This window comes from Sinocyclocheilus grahami, unplaced genomic scaffold (assembly GCF_001515645.1).
Source record: "Sinocyclocheilus grahami isolate Dianchi unplaced genomic scaffold, SAMN03320097.WGS_v1.1 scaffold46.1, whole genome shotgun sequence".
NCBI lineage: Eukaryota > Metazoa > Chordata > Actinopteri > Cypriniformes > Cyprinidae > Sinocyclocheilus > Sinocyclocheilus grahami.
In genome coordinates this window covers 840,134-859,830 of record NW_015505225.1, presented here as the reverse complement: position 1 = coordinate 859,830, position 19,697 = coordinate 840,134, and the positions used below count along the sequence as shown (strand labels likewise).

General features: G+C 35.5%; 1 protein-coding gene across 1 annotated transcript in view; it reads right to left on the bottom strand.

Moving 5' to 3' along the window:
* Positions 1-18,528, bottom strand: part of LOC107582625 (pleckstrin homology-like domain family B member 1) — a 56,869-nt gene extending 38,341 nt beyond the window's left edge. Inside the window, exons 1-4 of the mRNA XM_016268538.1 lie at positions 18,475-18,528; positions 15,491-15,589; positions 9,932-10,055; positions 6,462-6,632 (exon numbers count right to left, since the gene is read on the bottom strand). Of these exons, the coding sequence (XP_016124024.1) occupies positions 6,462-6,632; positions 9,932-10,055; positions 15,491-15,589; positions 18,475-18,510 (430 nt within the window). The 5' untranslated portion in view covers positions 18,511-18,528. The remainder of the gene's footprint in view (positions 1-6,461; positions 6,633-9,931; positions 10,056-15,490; positions 15,590-18,474) is intronic.
* Between the last annotated feature and the right edge of the window lie 1,169 nt (positions 18,529-19,697).

Sequence of the window (19,697 nt, the reverse complement as noted above, 5' to 3'; positions counted from 1 at the left end):
TCTATCTATCTATCTATCTATCTATCTATCTATCTATCTATCTATCTACTCTGTCTCTCTCTCTCTCCATCTATCTATCTATCAGTCTATGAATCTATCAATCTATGAATCTATCTAGTCTCTCTCTCTCTATCTATGAATCTATATGAATCTATGAATCTATATGAATCTATGAATTTTTCTTTCTTTCTTTCTTTTTTCTATCTATCTATCTACTATCTATCTATCTATCTATCTATCTATCTACACACTCTCTCTATCTATGAATCTACAGTATATGAATCTATGAATCTATCTATGTATCTATCTACTCTCTCTCTCTCTATCTATGAACCTATGAATCTATATGAATGTATCTATCTATCTATCTATCTATCTATCTATCTATCTATCTATCTATCTATCTATCTATCTATCTATCTATCTATCTATCGTTATATAGCACAGGACAGGAGAGCCCAGCATTGTCTTAGCTGAGATTCACTGATCCATCATGTGGAAACCAGCTGAAAACAACAGTGTGCAGAACCCAAATGTGCTCCAGACCACAGCTCAGACTGCAATTCAATCAATACACAGCAGGAAAAGACCTTAGCATCTTTACCCTTAAGAGCTAAGAGGGAACTATCTGAACCATTATTACCAGTCAGGCATATTTCAGCTGACTTCATGTATATCATTTGCTTTATATCATTACGAAGAGCAAGGTTCAAACCAGAAGTGGCTGAACACTATTGTAAGCTTTTTTCATTGCATCATTTCACAGAAACACGTAGTTCCTATTATACAGAGAACAGTGGGATATCAAATGTAATGTCTTTGTTTATGTGTGGCAGAAGGTTAAAAGGTCTGTGTTTAGTAGTCTTGGCATGCAGGAAATAATTGATAGACTATTATCAACAGTGAAACAAGTAGTAAGAATTTCTCATGGTGTCAAACTAAGTACAGTAATATTACAGAAGTTAATACGATACACACTGAATGTCTCATGAAGAAGAAAAATAGCTTGCAGTAAACGACCAACCTGCATTTTAGCACTTTAGGTGCCAGTAAAAATCCATTAGATTTCCTCAGATGGGCCACTACAGCACCACAAAGGTTGATGGATTTACCCACAATGCTAAGTGAAGAGTCTTGAAGTAGATTTATGAAGTGCAGCGATAGAGGGTAATCTAGCACATCAGACAACACTACAGCACACAAGGGAAAATACACGAGCTAAGAATTACACCTGCTGAGGAGGGCATCTATCTATCGATCTACACTCTTACCACCATGCATTTCAGACATGCTGCCAGCAGCTACTGAGTGCCGGCCATTTAAAATATTCAAAGAAGCCTATATTTTACTTGAAAGGAGTGTTCATGGACGTCAAGCACACAAACCGCCCACAGTCACAGATTATTCTGTTCTGAGGGGGGCACTGAGTTTGTATAGTAATATGTACCGTACCGCAATATGTATAGTAAAATGTAATAGTGGTAAAATCCAAAGATAAACATGGATGGTGTTTCCCCTGATATCTGTTTATAGATGGCCTCTCTCTCTGCCAGTCATTATGGATAATTTTAACACAGATACTTTTGGTGGAAGTTAAGGAGAAGTTATGAGTTCCTATATACATGCTGCCCATCGCCACAGGATGTGCTATCATGGTGCTTTCAATCAAGCCCTTTTAACCCATTTAGACTAACTTAGTACACACTTTGTTACTGTACTTAAATACAGCACCCTACATTTATACTTTACTCAAGTATAAATATGTTGTTGACTTTTACATTTTTTAAAATGATACTTTTAGTTCAATACTGTTCTCCAAAATAGGGAAAAAAAGGCAATTTTAAAAATCATGAACTGACAAAACTTAATTTATCCTAGTAAATATCCCTGTTTCAACACCACTGCTGTGCATCTGCAGCCACTTTGTATTACCACAGAAATATTGCTAAAACACTGTATTAAAGCATACCGATGACTAATTAAAAAATTTCTGTTGAAATTTTTGAAGAGCAGAACCACTAAATAGCATCTCCTTGTCATAGATGTCATCTTCAGCAAAGCATGACTAAGAGCCATTTTGTAATCAAATTCATGAGGCCATTTGCAAGAAGACAGGCCTCACTGCTGAATGACAAAGAGTGGGGAGAGGCGCATGGATCTGGAAAGCACAGCAGGAGAGTGGCTGTTCCCCATGCACAGCCCGTCTCCACGACATTAATCAGAGAGATTGATTCCCCACCGCTCTCAGATGAAGTGTTCCTCTACAACAGCCATAACTGCACTCTGAGAAGCCAAACTCATTAAAGAAAGTGCAGGTGTATCCATGCCAAAATCACCTGAGAAGTAATAAATGACATAGCAGTGGAGGTTATTTTTTTTATAATAAAGCTTTGCACTTTCTTTACTAAAGTGTATTATTACATCATCATCTTATTTAGCTTCCTATAAGTTAAAATAATTTTTGTGTTTATACTATACTATTAATTTTGTATTTATTTTATTTAATGCATCTAAATACATTAAAATCTAAATATATATAAAATAAATTGGCTGGTACATAGATTACATACATCATTATATTTTATTTACAATATATTAACTATATGCACAATTTATTATTTATAAATAACATCATTATAATTATTTATAACTACAGTTAATACAATGAAATTAAGTAATATTGTTATTGGATAATTAATTATAAATAAAAATATAATATTAAATATTAAAATCCAATATTGTATTTATCATACTGTATATAATTTAACTAAATACATAACAAAATAAACAGGTGGGGTATATAATATTACAACATAATGTAGCTATTAAAATTATGCATTTAAATATTATATATGTGTATTATTTAAATACATTATTATATATTATTTCCCATATATTACTTATATGTTTTTATAACAATATATAAAATAATTCAATACTATTATTGTTATTATTTAGTTTAATATAAATAAATGATATATAGCATAATATCATTTTTTTTCTCAATATTGCATTTATTATATATAATATATCTAGATGCATTATATTCGCTAAAAAGGTGGGGTATATCATATTACATACAATGTATTTAAATAATATATTTAAATATTATAAATATATGCCATTTAAATACATTAATAAACATTATTTACAATATGTTATTTATGTATGACATATTATATATAATTTGTTATTTATTGTTTTTGTTATTACATAATTTTACTAAAATAAATTACATATATTTAATTTTATTTTTTCATGTTTATAATTGTGTTCTCTGAGAAACCAAGTAAAAATAATGTTCTGTTTTTTAAATATTTTATAGAGTTTATATATGGGTCTGAATACTTTCCGTACCCACTGTATATATATATATAAAGCATCAATCTTTACTGTTCAATGTTAAGTGTTTTATGAGCTAGAAAAACACTCAGGGTCTTTTAGACCCCATAAAGAACATGAGGCTTAATAAAAAGTACCAGCTTTTTAAAATGCCTGTTCTCTTCATTTTCTAACACATGAAACCAGTACAAAAACAGATGACCTTTCTGTAGCACCAACCCAGTGGTGCATCGCAGATAGAGTTCAAATTTCTTCTAAAAGGGACACCAGTGACAGTGAGTAAAATATCTGTGTGCAACCAGTTTGTCATCCTGACTTGTTATATCCCAGGGATGAAAAGGGTTGTATATAAAGTTTGGTCGTTTTTGACAAAACTATTCACTCTATTCACTCTCCAAAACCACAGATAACAGAGCAGTACAGATCTGCCTCATGCATTTTCAGTAAAAATAAGAGTGCTGGATCTGTGTCAAACCCATTGCATAACTTATAGTATTATAGTTTAGATCTCAATAAAGCTGGCAGGACATAGAATGTGGTGAGTCACGGGTCTCAAACCGTTCCAACAGAAAGCACAGCGATGTGAACAGTAGACAGAAGACGTCAAGACAGAGATGCCAAAAAGAACGCACAACGGTTGCCACGGTACTCAGTTTTACTGCGCCTGGAAAGGTCAAAAACCTAAGCAAACCAGTATTTCATTCTAACCTTTACCCAATTCCACACATTCCAGAAAGCATGTGGCTCACAGCCATAAGTGATGCAGCTTATGTGTGCCGAAGATGAAAATAAAAATGATTTATATCACGTGAAAGCTGTGAAAATGCATTGTAATGGATCATTCTGCATGCAAAATGTGCATGCCATGGACAAGACATGGACAAACCTCTCTCGAGCAGATGGTCTTGCAATAAGTTCAAACATGACTCAAGCTATGGAGGTTAAGTGAACATGGTGACGACAGAATACTTAAAGCAGAATAATAAGGCAAAATCCCCTTATCTTTCCCTGAACTCTTCCAGCAGGGTTGCCAATATATGTTGAGGACTAATAAAAGCATGTGTGGATAGTCAGACTGAGCAAACAGCGTGTGGAGAATGAGGAAGGGCTGCATAGAAACAGCATTAGCAGCACTCTTGGGTCACATTGACCAGGAATAGAAGTGTAACACTATACACACACTCATGCTCCTGCCAACATGCAAGAGAAAACCTCTCTGCAAGAGCTGGACCGGTTTATTGTGGGTTATGCACCCTGTGTATACACATATTATGATCATATTTTATTTATGTTAGTGTATGTATACTTACCTTGCTCCTATCATTCATGTGTAACTGGTTTGTTTTAAGTTTTCTTTTAAAGAAGTCTCACATGCTCACTAAGGCTGCATTTATTTGAATAAAATTGCTGTAAAACAGTAATATTATTACAATTTAAAATAACTCTTTTCTATTTGAATATATTTAGAAATTTTAATTATTCCTGTGATGCAAAGCTGATGTTTTTCCCCATCTTCAGTGTCACATGATCCTTTAGAAATCATTTGAATATGCTGATTACATTTTTTTGAAAAAAAAAAATATTGAAAATAGATGTGCTGCTCAATATTTTTAATAAATCCGTGATTTTACAAGATTCGTTGATGAATAGAAAGTTCAAAAGAAGAGTGTATTTTTAAATAGAAATCTTTTATTACATTATAAATGTCTTTACTGCAACTTTTAATCAATTTAATGCATCCTTGCTGAAAAAAGGAATACATTTCTGTCGAAAACTATAACACGGTAATACTACAGTAAAGTGAACTTTCATAACAGAGAGCTTGTGTCTGAGAAAAATCTGTTGCTTTAAAATATCTTTTTTGAATAACAATAAAGGCTGCTGAAAATTACATTGAAATTAATTTAAATTACATTACATTTTAATTAGTATTACTGATTTTACTGTATTTTTGATCAAATAAATGCCGTCTTGTTGAACATAAGAGAATTCTTTCAAAAACATTAACAATCCTTTGAACAGTAATGAGTGTAAAAGTTAAACAGACAAAACTGCCTGGGTTTTCATCGACTGCTAACTTCACCGGAGTACTTTTGCAACCAGAAACTTAAAATATTGTTTTTGAATATTCACACCAAAACAAATGTATTAGGTCCTCATACACTTACTTTTAAATCCAAACGATCAACTTCCCATTCCATCTGTAGGCAACATCCTATCTGTCCCTTTAAATGGGAAAGCACATGGTTTTATACTACAGCTGTAGCATGCAGAGACTGACTTGCTTTGTCGTACTAATTCCTTTCTTCATAGAGTATCCATCAGTTATTCCCCATGCTTTAACAGATTTCTTTATCGTTAACTTGAAATAAGTGTCCACCGTACGCAGTCGTAGTGAGGAGGCTCCCACTATAAACCATATATCTCCAGTCACAGAAATATAATCCTGTCCAGCGAATGGCAACCCAGAGGTGCTGTATTGTATCCCAGCACTTCTGAAGTCATTGAACCCCTGCACGCTCTCGTAGTGATGGGTGGTAAAGTTGAACAGCTGTCTCCGTCACTGGTGCAACTGATTTCCCTCTCAGATAAGGGATGGGGAAAGGAGGAGGTGTAATTGCTCACCCCCTGAGTCAGAGCCTCCAATCTCTGCAACGGGGGTTCTGTTTCAGTTTTTGCATTTAACATTCTTTCCACAGGTTCCTGCTCTTTTATGACTCTACACATAGGCTATGAGATAATAAAAATCATGGGTTGGGCTAAATGAGGCTCTTAATCTGAACATCAAACTGAATATTTCAGAGCAAACGTCTCGAACAATAGTGAAACACTAGAAGCGGGCACAATGAAGATGACCCAAAACACACCCCTCCCCCCAACCTGTTTAGTCAAATTGTTCCCTCAGACAAAAGACACAAAGGAGAGGCAGACTTTCTTTCGGTTTGGGTGCATTGATTTCCTTTCATAAGAGATTTTACACTTAAGAATCATGTTTGAATTTTTATATGGCTGATGCTGCAGAAAACAATGACTGAAATTCCTGGCTGTATTTGATTTGGATGACGATCTGAAGGATTGGACTTCTGTGAATGAACGAAAGGTACAATGTGGCTGTTTACCTTGAGACAGGCGCACAGGTTTGGTGACCGGTAGTCCGTCCATGCTACACTGGTTTCCACAGGGGTGCAGCGTGATGAGTCCTGCCTTGTTTTCAATGAAGCAGTGCTGAGCTGCGATCCCTGGGCCCTGGATGTTGATGTCCATGGCTCCGTGACCCAGAGTGGTCTTGCCTAAAACAAACAACCCCCACAGGATGTTAATTTCAAAGATTGTTTGCTCTCAGACAACATGTCCTAAGTTTCTGGTTGCAAAAGTACTCCGGTGAAGTTAGCAGTCGATGAAAACCCAGGCAGTTTTGTCTGTTTAACTTTTACATTCATTACTGTTCAAAGGATTGTTAATGTTTTTGAAAGAATTCTCGTATGTTCAACAAGACTGCATTTATTTGATCAAAAATGTAGTAAAATCAGTAATACTAATTCAAATGCAATATAATTTATATTAATTTGAATGTAATTTTCAGCAGTCTTTATTGTTATTAAAAAAAAAGCAACAGATTTTTCTCAGACACAAGCTCTTTGTTATGAAAGTTCACTTTACTGTAGTATTACCATGTTATAGTTTTTGAAAGAAATGTATTCCTTTTTTTCAGCAAGGATGCATTAAATTGATTAAAAGTTGCAGTAAAGACATTTATGATGCATTTTTTTTCCCAGGATTCTTTGTCAAATAAAAAAGTTCAACGAAACAGCATTTATTTGAAATATAAATATTTTCTAACATTATAAATATGCCTTTACTGTCACTTTTGATCAATTTACTGCAAAATTATACTGATTAGTGCATTGCATAAGTATTTTAAAGTTACTGACCCCAACAATCTTGCCCCTAATAAATGTTTTTTTTTTATTACAATTTTAATTTTTCAGATAAAATTATTAGTGAAGATATTAGCTTGATATTAATACGAGACATGTGATGTGTGATCAAAAGGTCAATGTTGATGCATCATTTCTAGTCAAGTTGTGATTCGGTCAAATTATGCACCAAAAAATAAAGCTGTAAAAATATTATTTAATTGTGCGTATATTGGATATATAAATTAGCCATAGTAAGAAAACAAAGTCAGCCATTTTTCCCCAAATTAAAAAAAAAACTATTATAATAGAGTCACTTTACCTTAGACATAAACTATATAATTCGATGATGGACAAAATTACAACAACAACAAACAAAAAAACTACAGCTAAAATAAAATAAAATAATTGTATACACTGTTGGACGTTGCAAGTGGACAAACTTTACAAACAGATGTAACATCAATAGATATCATCTTTCAGTGTGTGATGCATAATGTTAAATTAAACTGAGCTAATTCAGCGATGTTGGCCTGCTTTTTGTCAGTGAGAAGAACCACATTCCTCACCCCGCTTCCCCATCTGCCCCCATCCACCCTTATCTGTTATCAGGCACGGGATAAAAGCCTGTGACCTGAGAGGAATCACACAAGCTAGCATATCAGTTTATAATACTAATACAGTACACAGTGACTAATACAAACTAAATAAGCATTCAAAACCTCTTCTCCCATGCCCTTTTCATAAGGTAATTTCTCAAAGCCTTCATGATAATTCCATGTGTCTCCGAGGAATTCAGACAGATAGACACTGATAAAAGAGACACTGGCATGAATGGCTGGTCAGTGTCAGAGAAAGTAAGTAGGTGGAGATGAAGGTGGGTGGTTAATGAAGGAAGGGGCTTCTCTAATTAAGAGAGGGTGTTTTTAAAGACCCCATAGTGCTTAAGGCTCAGAGTCGGGTTGCTGGCTTTACAATCCCAGCACAGAGGTGACACAGTGGATTTGACCATCTGTGTATATTGGTATTATAAAGATTTGTGTTTCTTCCCATACAATAGCATTATTGGACCATGTTTTCAGAACTTTCCACTTTTTTCCCCCAAAGTTTGTAAAGATGGAGATGTAACACCACAAACCTTTCGAAAAAGTCCACTAAATATAGTCTAAATAATCATCTAATAATAATCTTACCTTCAGGCAGGGGTAAGAGGGTGATGGCTGTACTGAGACGGCCACTTCCTAGACTGACCAAATGCGGGCACTCTGCTTGAACCTTCAGGGCTTTCCCAGTCTCAATCAAATCCAGTGGAGTGCTCTAAAAAAAGAATAGTATTCACTCAAGCGTGAAAGAAGTAATCATGTTCCCATCCTCACATTTTTTTTACATCAATATTTACTTTGGCGTCATATAGTGACCTACTGTTTTTCTAATACTATATATTCTGATATACTACTCTTTTTGTGCATTGTTTTTTGCATAGTATATAGGGAAATAGGCATTTCTGGACACAGCATTTCTTCATTGCATGGAACCCAAAAGGAGTTATTTAGAAGAATGTCCAGGCTGCTCTTTTTCATAGAATGAATGTGAATGGTGACCACACTGGTCAAGCAAGACTTTTAAAGATTTTATTTTCATTGAATGTTGACTTAAATTTTAATGACACAAAGCTACTATGGCCTCAGAGGATGTATTTTCTCTGTTGCCCATCCATTTTTATTGTATGGGAGAGAGCAGCATGAACGCTCTTCAAAACATCTGCTTTTATCATACACAGAAGAAAGAAAGTCATACAGGTTTGAAATGACATGAAGGTGAGTAAATGATACAGAAACATTTTTAACAGCAACCTCAGCAACCTTTCTAGGGGGGCCTAATATGGCTTTTGAACATTGTTGACAATAAGTAAAACTGCACCTACAGTACATGTCTACTAACTCTCATTAGAGTATTAGTAGACTGTCTAATATCTGCTAACTCTTTATTGTGATGGTCTCCAAACAGACATTCTACTTACGTCAGCTTATTCTAACCCTAACACTACCAGTCTACTAATACTCTACCAACACTCTATTGAGAGCTAATAAATATGTGTAGGTGCAACGTTACTTATAGTCAACAGAATGTGTTAAAGGGACCATCAAAATAAAGTGTAACCAAATAATCTGAATGAATAAATAAATAAATAAATAAATAAGTAAAACTTAATGGGCATTTTTATAATAAATATATATTTTTCTAGTTAATCTATTCTAAACTATTCTAAAATATTTTATTAGGTTTGAAATTATGACAAAAAATAAAAATAAAAATAAAAAATCCCAATCTTTAAAGGGATAGTTAAACCAAAAATTTAAATTCTGTCAATAATTACTCACCCTCATTTCATTCCAAACTCGTAAGACCTTCATACATCTTCAGAACACAAATTAAGATATTTTTGATGAAATCCGAGAGCTTTCTGACCCTCCATAGACAGCAACGCAACTACCCCGTTGAAGGCCCAGAAAGGTAGTAAGGACATCATTAAAATAGTCCATGTGACATCAGTGGTTCGACCTGAATTTTATGAAGCTACAAGAATATTTTTTATGCTTTGTGGCACTGTCATGAATGTACATTGAAGACTGACATGGAAGAGAAGAATAATCATCTAATAATAATCTTACCTTCAGGCAGGGGTAAGAGGGTGATGGCTGTACTGAGACGGCCACTTCCTAGACTGACCAAATGCGGGCACTCTGCTTGAACCTTCAGGGCTTTCCCAGTCTCAATCAAATCCAGTGGAGTGCTCTAAAAAAAGAATAGTATTCACTCAAGCGTGAAAGAAGTAATCATGTTCCCATCCTCACATTTTTTTTACATCAATATTTACTTTGGCGTCATATAGTGACCTACTGTTTTTCTAATACTATATATTCTGATATACTACTCTTTTTGTGCATTGTTTTTTGCATAGTATATAGGGAAATAGGCATTTCTGGACACAGCATTTCTTCATTGCATGGAACCCAAAAGGAGTTATTTAGAAGAATGTCCAGGCTGCTCTTTTTCATAGAATGAATGTGAATGGTGACCACACTGGTCAAGCAAGACTTTTAAAGATTTTATTTTCATTGAATGTTGACTTAAATTTTAATGACACAAAGCTACTATGGCCTCAGAGGATGTATTTTCTCTGTTGCCCATCCATTTTTATTGTATGGGAGAGAGCAGCATGAACGCTCTTCAAAACATCTGCTTTTATCATACACAGAAGAAAGAAAGTCATACAGGTTTGAAATGACATGAAGGTGAGTAAATGATACAGAAACATTTTTAACAGCAACCTCAGCAACCTTTCTAGGGGGGCCTAATATGGCTTTTGAACATTGTTGACAATAAGTAAAACTGCACCTACAGTACATGTCTACTAACTCTCATTAGAGTATTAGTAGACTGTCTAATATCTGCTAACTCTTTATTGTGATGGTCTCCAAACAGACATTCTACTTACGTCAGCTTATTCTAACCCTAACACTACCAGTCTACTAATACTCTACCAACACTCTATTGAGAGCTAATAAATATGTGTAGGTGCAACGTTACTTATAGTCAACAGAATGTGTTAAAGGGACCATCAAAATAAAGTGTAACCAAATAATCTGAATGAATAAATAAATAAATAAATAAATAAGTAAAACTTAATGGGCATTTTTATAATAAATATATATTTTTCTAGTTAATCTATTCTAAACTATTCTAAAATATTTTATTAGGTTTGAAATTATGACAAAAAATAAAAATAAAAATAAAAAATCCCAATCTTTAAAGGGATAGTTAAACCAAAAATTTAAATTCTGTCAATAATTACTCACCCTCATTTCATTCCAAACTCGTAAGACCTTCATACATCTTCAGAACACAAATTAAGATATTTTTGATGAAATCCGAGAGCTTTCTGACCCTCCATAGACAGCAACGCAACTACCCCGTTGAAGGCCCAGAAAGGTAGTAAGGACATCATTAAAATAGTCCATGTGACATCAGTGGTTCGACCTGAATTTTATGAAGCTACAAGAATATTTTTTATGCTTTGTGGCACTGTCATGAATGTACATTGAAGACTGACATGGAAGAGAAGTCGTTATTTTTGTTTTCTTTTTGTACAAAATGTATTCTTGTAGCTTCAAAAAATTAAGTTTGAACCACTGATGTTTCATGGACTATTTTAACTATGTTCTTACTATGTTTCTGGGCCTTGAACTTGTCAGTTGTGTTGCTGTCTATGCAGGGTCCGAAAGCTCTTGGATTTCATCAAAAATATCTTAAAGGGGTCAAATGACTTTGCTAAAAAGAACATTATTTTGTGTATTTGGTGTAATGCAATGTGTTTATGCGGTTTAAGGTAAAAAAAAACACATTATTTTCCATTTAATGTACATTATTGTTTCTCCTCTATGCCTGATTTTTTACAAAGCTCATCAGTCTGAAAAAGCGAGATGTGCTCTGATTGGCCAGCTATCCAGTGTGTTGTGATTGGCCGAATGGCTCAAGCGTGTGACGGAAATGTTACGCCCCTTACCATACTGTGATGCCGTCTCCCAGCAGGACGAGACAAAACCAATTACAAATGAGGCAGTTGTTGCGTCCAGTGGGGACATAATTACTGATTATAATGACTTATACTGTCTTTTTACGTGTTGCATTGCGTATCGCGCCGCGTAAACATAAAACCATGTCTGCATTTGTGATCGGAGAAACAACAAACAACAAGCCAACTCTACACTGCTCAAAACTTGCTGTTTGAATCATCAGTGGCAAATTATTTAAATATAAAAAAACTTACTTACAGGCTGTGAGCCAGACTGTCCTTGCAAATTTGGAACTGCCCAACTTTATAGAAACAGCCTTTCTGCCATAGACGCATTGTAGGCTACTGGTTCAGGAAACAGTCCTCATCCTCCTTAAAATGCGCAGCACACATCTGAATATTTGGGTTGAACTGTTCTGGAACAGTGTTGTAAATACAACTTAACCACTGATTTCTAGTTGTGTCCTCTTTTGGAAGGCCAAAAAAAGTAGTTTCGCTTTCGCAACACAGTTCCGCAAAACACACAGCGACTCCACAACATGGCGGCGGCGGCAACAACAAGATTTAAAGTTACGCCTTCTTTTTTTACGTGAACATTTGGGTGGTGTTATGCAAATCTTCCCACAACGTGGCGTAGACATGTGGGGGCGTGTTAGAAAGAGCCATTTTAGGTAGGCGTGGTTGACTCTTAACTTTTATAAAGAATGAGTCTTTGGATTTGAGACTTTAGTCTTTGCAACTTTACAGATCTCCTTTATGCACCAAGAGCTTGTAACACTCCAAAGAGAAAGGAAAAATTGAAATCGCAACATATGACCCCTTTAATTTGTGTTCCGAAGATGAACAAATATCTTACGGGTTTGGAACGACATGAGGGTGAGTAATTAATGACAGTTTTCATTTTTGGGTGAACTATCCCTTTAATCATTAACCAGCATATCCCAATACATCTAGAAAACTCAGAATATTATTAGGCCTCTCAGCTCCAAAAGGTTGAGAACCACTGCTTTAAATGTCTGTCTGATTGTTAGAAGCAAACGCCATTGTGCTGCTGAAATACATCATACATATAGTGAGTCAACTCATACGTCAACTAAAATTGCCCACAATGATTTAATATTTCATAAGAAGTTCCAAAGTGGTGATTCAAGCTGAGCTCTCGGCAGGCGGTTGAGTGCTCATCTTACTATTCTCTTCAACCCTAGTGAGAGAAGTGCCTTCAGTCACAGCTTGAGAGTAGACCTCTGTGGAAACTTAAAGGCTCAGCATGGGGGAGGTTGTCATGGCAACAATGTGAAATGGTAATGACTGGGAGGGGAAAGCTGTACTCTGTAATTCCACTATCATGCAATGACATCATTTTTCAACTAGAAATTAGCTGAATCCATCAGCTTATTTGGCCAGTAAATTCTGTTCAAGGCACAATCATGATGATATGTAAATGTGCACAGGATTCCATTTTGCACAAGCTTATTGCAATCTAGGCATATTATTTTTAACCGTACAGCTGCCTTCCAGATAATTGCTGTTCACCCACCTTCCCAAACATCCACTAAAGACATATTATCACCTCAGGGCTGTGGTATACGGTTGGGTTTAGGATAAACCCGAGTGCTCAAACAAGATTAGCAGGAGGTAATTAGTGTAATCAGTTAAAGCAGAGCTTACAGGATGTGAGTGAGAGATGATCATTGTGTTTTATAAAGAAATCATCAACACATCTGCCATAGATTATCTACTACTACAGTGAGAAATCCACATAGATGTGGAAGCCATGTTGAAGCAGAAGGTGATGATGGTAATGATGCCCCCGAGGGTGTGTTTCACACTTTGCCTGTCACCTCGTATCATGAACACTCAACCTTGACTGTCAGACAAAAGCGTGTCGCGCACTGAAGCCGTGTTGAACAAAGGTGTTGCTATCAGAACTGGATTTACCGTCTGACTGCCATGCAAATTGTAAAAAACAGTAATTAGGGGAAAAAAGAGAAAGTACCTTTCTACCTCTATGAGCTTCTATCTCTTTTTTGGTCATATTTTTTTTCTTATTAAATAAAAATTATGAATAGAAAACAACAAATCATATTATTTACTGTATCATGCACACACACGGTCGCCGTGATTTTGCCAAGTAAGACACGTTCCTGGATCAATATAACTGTCCAAAAATATAGACTTAACCCAATCCCTACCCCTAAACCTAACCCTACCCATAATTTATTCCTAAAATCAGTGTGAATTGATAGTTGATTAACAATTGCAAGTCGCTTTGGATATCAGCGTCTGCAAAATGACTAAATGTAAATGTAACAAGGGTGTAGAAGCATCTAACCCTGATCGTAAGCCTAAAACAGATACTTCCTGAAAAGTTATCCCTCAATTCTGATTGGTTGATAGGAATGTTGTTCCAGGATCAACAAGGATGTTGTAGGGATATGTTGTACTTGTTGCATGTTGTACTTGATGAAATCACGTTCACCCACACACACCCACACACACACACACACACACACACACACACATCTACATATATACATAGCCTTTCAAAAGTTTGGGATCAGTTAGGTTTTTAATGTTTTCAAAGATGCCTCTCCCATGCTCAAGGCTTTATTTATTTGATCAAAAATACAGAAAAAATTTACATTTACATTTATTCATTTAGCAGACGCTTTATCCAAAGCGACTTCCAATTGGGGAGTACATCAAGCGATTCGTCTTAAAGAGGCAAATAGACACAGGAAGACGCTCGTAATACCAAGTTTCAAGCATTGTTCAAATAAGTACAAGCTAGACAGGGAAAGGTTAAAGAAAAGAGAATATATATATATTAGGATGAAGTCCTAAAAAATATTGTGATATTAAAAAACAATGTCATATTGTGAAATAATATTGCAATTTAAAATAATGTTTTTTTAATATATACTTTAAAATATAACTTATTTCTGTGAAGCAAAGAAGACTTTTCATCAGCCATTGCTCCAGTCTTCAGTGTCACATGATCCTTCAGAAATCATTTTAATATGCTGATTTATTATCAGTGTTTATTATCACTGATTTGTTATCAATATATTTATATATTTATATATATATGAGAACCTGTGACACTTTTCTTCAGGATTCTTTGGTGAATAAAATGTTACAAAGAACAGCATTTATTCAAAATAAAAATATTTTCCAACTATATATCACATCACTTTTTTATCAATTTAAAACTTGGGGGAAAAAAATACTGACCCCAAACTTCTGAACAGTAGTGTATATTGTTATCAAAGATTTAAACATTATAAATGCTTTATTGTCACTTTTGAAATAAGTAAATGCCTACACGTATTTTATTTTTACAGTTGTATATACAGTACATAATGCACAAATCTGTACATAAGTGTTCAGTTCCAGATGTATATCATAGTAGTATTACTTACATATTCCCATGTCAAATATGTATGTGTATGTACAAAGAGTTCATGAAAAACCACAACAAATTCCCTTTGTGTTTTCGCACACTTGGCGACTAAAAGCTCATTCTGATTCTGATCAAAGCAATGCACCCTTGCTTAATAAAAGTGTTATGTATTATTTTCCTAATAAACAACCCAACAAACAACGCTATGTACATAAAATGTTGTCACATGTGGTAATTAAAGTTTGATCTCACCTGGAGCACTTGATGAGACTGATGTCCACTGGTAAGATTTTGGTTCAAACTATCCATTACCAGCGTATTTTCACTTACTCGCTCAGGGACATGAGAATCCTGCCAGAGACAAAAACAGTGTTGAAACAATCTTATAAATTTTATAAAATGAATTAAGCTTATAATATCCACCAATATATTTTACTCAGCTTTGTTAGTAAATTCTTATTTATACAACAGCTCAAACATTCTGCAATATAACTTCATTTTTTGTTAAAAAAAATATGTTCATTCAGGTTTGGACCGACTTGAGGTGAGTAAATGACGACAGTTTTTCATTTTGTGGCTGAACTATCAATTTTAGGGATATTGTACATACTTACATAAGTTTATATATTCTCTTTAACTGTCTTTTCTATTGTAGACGACAACTAAGCCGGTCAAGTGTTTACAGTACAGACAATAGTGCGAGTGGGAGAAATGCAGCCTCCGGCATTCCCCGTCTGCATCCTTAGCTGACTCACTGCCCCGATGAATAGAGTCTGCACTCACACAAATGGCATTTGCAAACAGATAACGCTGATTTACCCTGTCGGCCCAGCTTACACGACTCTCACCGGCCATGAGCTGCCTTTTCCTCTGACACACGCAGACAGACCTTCCTGCCCTGACATTCCTGTGCTCTTGCTCAGTGTGCTGTCTTTGAGTTCAACCACAGCACAATGTATACAGTCACTGTACATTTACCTGTTAGCTAGTCACATACAGAATTGTGTCATGCACACGGTCACACTTTATTTTAAGGTCCAATTCACAAACCATTAACAAAAACTTTTGCCTCAATAAACTCCTATTTGCTGCTTATTGATAGTTAGTAAGGTAGTTGTTAAGTTTAGGTATTGGGTAGGATTAGGTATGTAGAATATGGCCAATTGGCCATGCAGAATATGTGCTTTATAAGTACTAATTAATAGACAACATATTAATAATAGGCATAATAAAGCAACTAGTTAATAGTGAGAATTGGTCCCTATACTAAGCTGTTACCACTCTCATAAAATAAAGAATCTTTAACATCCACAGACACTTTCCATTGCACAAAAGGTTCTTTAATTTGTTTTGTTTTTTAGATTATTAAATATTATTCTCACTAAGAAAAACTGTTTTTTAAGAACTGAAATGTTCTTTGGGGAACCAATTTTGTTTTATTTGTATTTTGTTCTATGGAATCACTGCGAAGGGGCTTTTATTTGGAATCACTTTAGGGGCTTTTATTTTTGACACCAAGGACACCAGCCTACTAAGGGGCCATTCACATGTCGCGCCAAAAAACGCGTGGAAAACGCTAGGCGCGCCGCTTTCTGCTTTTCCCCCCAAAGCGTTCGGGCGCTTGCACTCCAGAGGCGTCTGCCATTGCTAAGCAAACATGACCTGCGCATTTCATGAAGATGCAGAAGTTTCAGCAAAGGATAAATGGATTTGCAACACTAAAAATTGCTTGCAGTAGCTCTGCTACTAAATTTACTTAAAAATGGCTATCCCTGTACAGCTATGATCAGCTGTTCCTTCATCTTGGCTGAGCTTTCAATGTTGTTACGGGAAAGGATGAAGCTGATTGGTTGGTTCTTGTCACATGACTCGCGGTGCGCTTGCAGCATTCTGAAAAGTTGAAATGTTTTTATCTCGATGCGGCGCGGAAGCGCCTGGAAAAATGAGTGCGTCGCAACCGCGTCACTTCCATTATGAGCGCGTCTACATTTGAAATAACAAACTTGAGCGCGCAAAAGACGCGATATGTGAACGGCCCCTAAATCAGTTGCTGTCTACAATGGATGCGGTCCCACGCGAAAAGACAAATCTCTGACAGTAAACTGCACGCGTTTTTGGCCCTTTTGGCCTTCCATAGCTGTCTCGTTCTATTTATGACGTACTGACACAAAGTTCAAATGATTCGCAACGGTCGCCTTTCCACTGCACACGACATTCGGACACGACTGTCGCATTCCTCCCCCTAGTGGCAGTCGCACAGAACTTTCAAACTGGTCGTGCAGCAACCGTTACCTCGGCATATTCACCATGGTAAAATGAATGATTTTAATGCATATAATTAATGTATGAATGTACAAATGACCCCCCAAATAAAAACATAGTTAGTTTTATGGTGCTAATCAATGTAAATAATGATTTAATAATTATAAAATAATTATTTCTGACATAATTGTTCTAAAGCAGCATTTTACAGAAATAGTGTTTAAAGTGAATAAAATATTGGTACTTCTAACCTTATGCTCATAGTTTTTAATAGAGGTCACATCGGGTCGGGCGGTCGCATACTGTCTAGTCGCAGAAGTTCAAATATTTTAGCGCATCCGCGGCTCAAATCGGATCTGAAGTTTCCGCATACGCATATGATCGGAACACCGCGCAGCTCCCGCACTACTCTCCATTCGAAATGAATGACTTCCGGTCTGTCGTCGTTCGTCGGAGATAGTGGAAAGCCGACTTCAATCTGTTGCGACGCGACGCGACGCGACGGGACAACTGTCGCGTCCGGTGTAGATGCGGAGTGTATTGTAACTTTTGCAGCCTCAAATCTAGAAACAGACTTGTGGTGAAATGAATTCAATGAAACCCAAACCTATAACTGCATAATCTGAGGTAGGCTAATTACTTGAATTACTTTGTGAGATTCAATGATAGCACCCGTATGAGATTGGAGAAGAAGGCTGAAGAATTTAAATGGCTTGGCACTGAATCAAATTTCACACAAATCTAACCTTTTGATATTTGAAACCACTTCACCTGAACAAACTGACCCTTGCAGTATTCAAAAACTTGATCTACAAAGTAGCCTAAATTGCCTGCACATTAAATTCCCTTGAAGTTTTAAAAATGTAACAACCAGTAAAGAGAGCATTTATCCATCAAGACATCAAAAAATGAGATAAGCAACAACTGGCTTGCTATTTAAAATGTGAAATAGGAAACAAATGATACACATTTACCTTATTCCAGTTGTCCAACAAGCACAACGCCTCCATTTCTAAGCATTAAATATAGTTTATACTGCTTTATCAAAGTCCCTGATGTCTTACTTGGTTATTTTCTGCCTCTCTCCCTCTACATCTTCATTTAGAGGATACATGTTCCTATTCAAAACAGCACGGACCTGCCTGTACTTGCTGCTTTGAGGTAAACCCCACATTCCTGCCTGTCGGCTACAGCCCTGATAACAGATGTTAGTGCGCTGGTCAATAAAAGGATGGAGCTTCATAAAAGAGAAAAGAAAGACAACGAATTACAGTGAAGAGAGGAAGTTTAACAAGTTGAAGCAAACACAAGAGGGTAATAATGGAAGTATATGTAGGGCATCTGGGAAATATACAAAGACTGACTATGAGAGGCAGACAGACAGAAGATCCGACAGATTGAGATTGGGTTTGATCACACTCCAAAACTCTGTTATTGCCACATGCCTCTTAACTCATCAAAGCCGATTTGCACGATCTAAGAGGCAATGAGTCACATTTCCCTACTAGTGTCTTTATCTGGAGTTTGATTCTGTTCCAAATTGCACATGAGTGATTCTATAATTGCAGGTACATTTGGTGTCTGAAGTCATTTTTTTTTTCAGCTTTTTTCAAATGGTTATATATTTTTTTATTATTTTAATACTGTGTTACTCATTGCTATGAATTACAAGATGTTACAGTCCATAACAATATAATATTTTTTGCAAAAAGTGTCTTATAGCTGGAAATCATGATTTCTTGTTGTCCGAATTAGTCAGTGCATTTTTTTCCATCATGTATCATTGTGTAATCAAAATATTTTATTGTACTTTTCTTTTTGTAATATTTCATTAAATTTATTTATAAAAGCCCTAAACAGTCATTACCTAATTCTACAACAATATAAAAAAAAATAAAGTTTTTCTTATAAAAATGTGTGTCCGTAAATCTTGCGTCAACTCTGTTACCGTACCATACTTTGCCTTTAAATTAGTGGAATTATCTCCCACAAGTATGCAAGATACAGGAAATTATGTCACTTTCCCTCACTGTTAAGATCTGAAGCGTCTATGTGCTCTCTCTAAGAAACTATTTTAATCTAAAAGTTCTTACACCAAGAGTTATTTTATAAAGTGTCAAATCTGTTACCACAATATCAAAAGGAAAAAAGATTTTTTCATTGATCACACTTTGTGTTATTTAAAAGTCTTTTAATC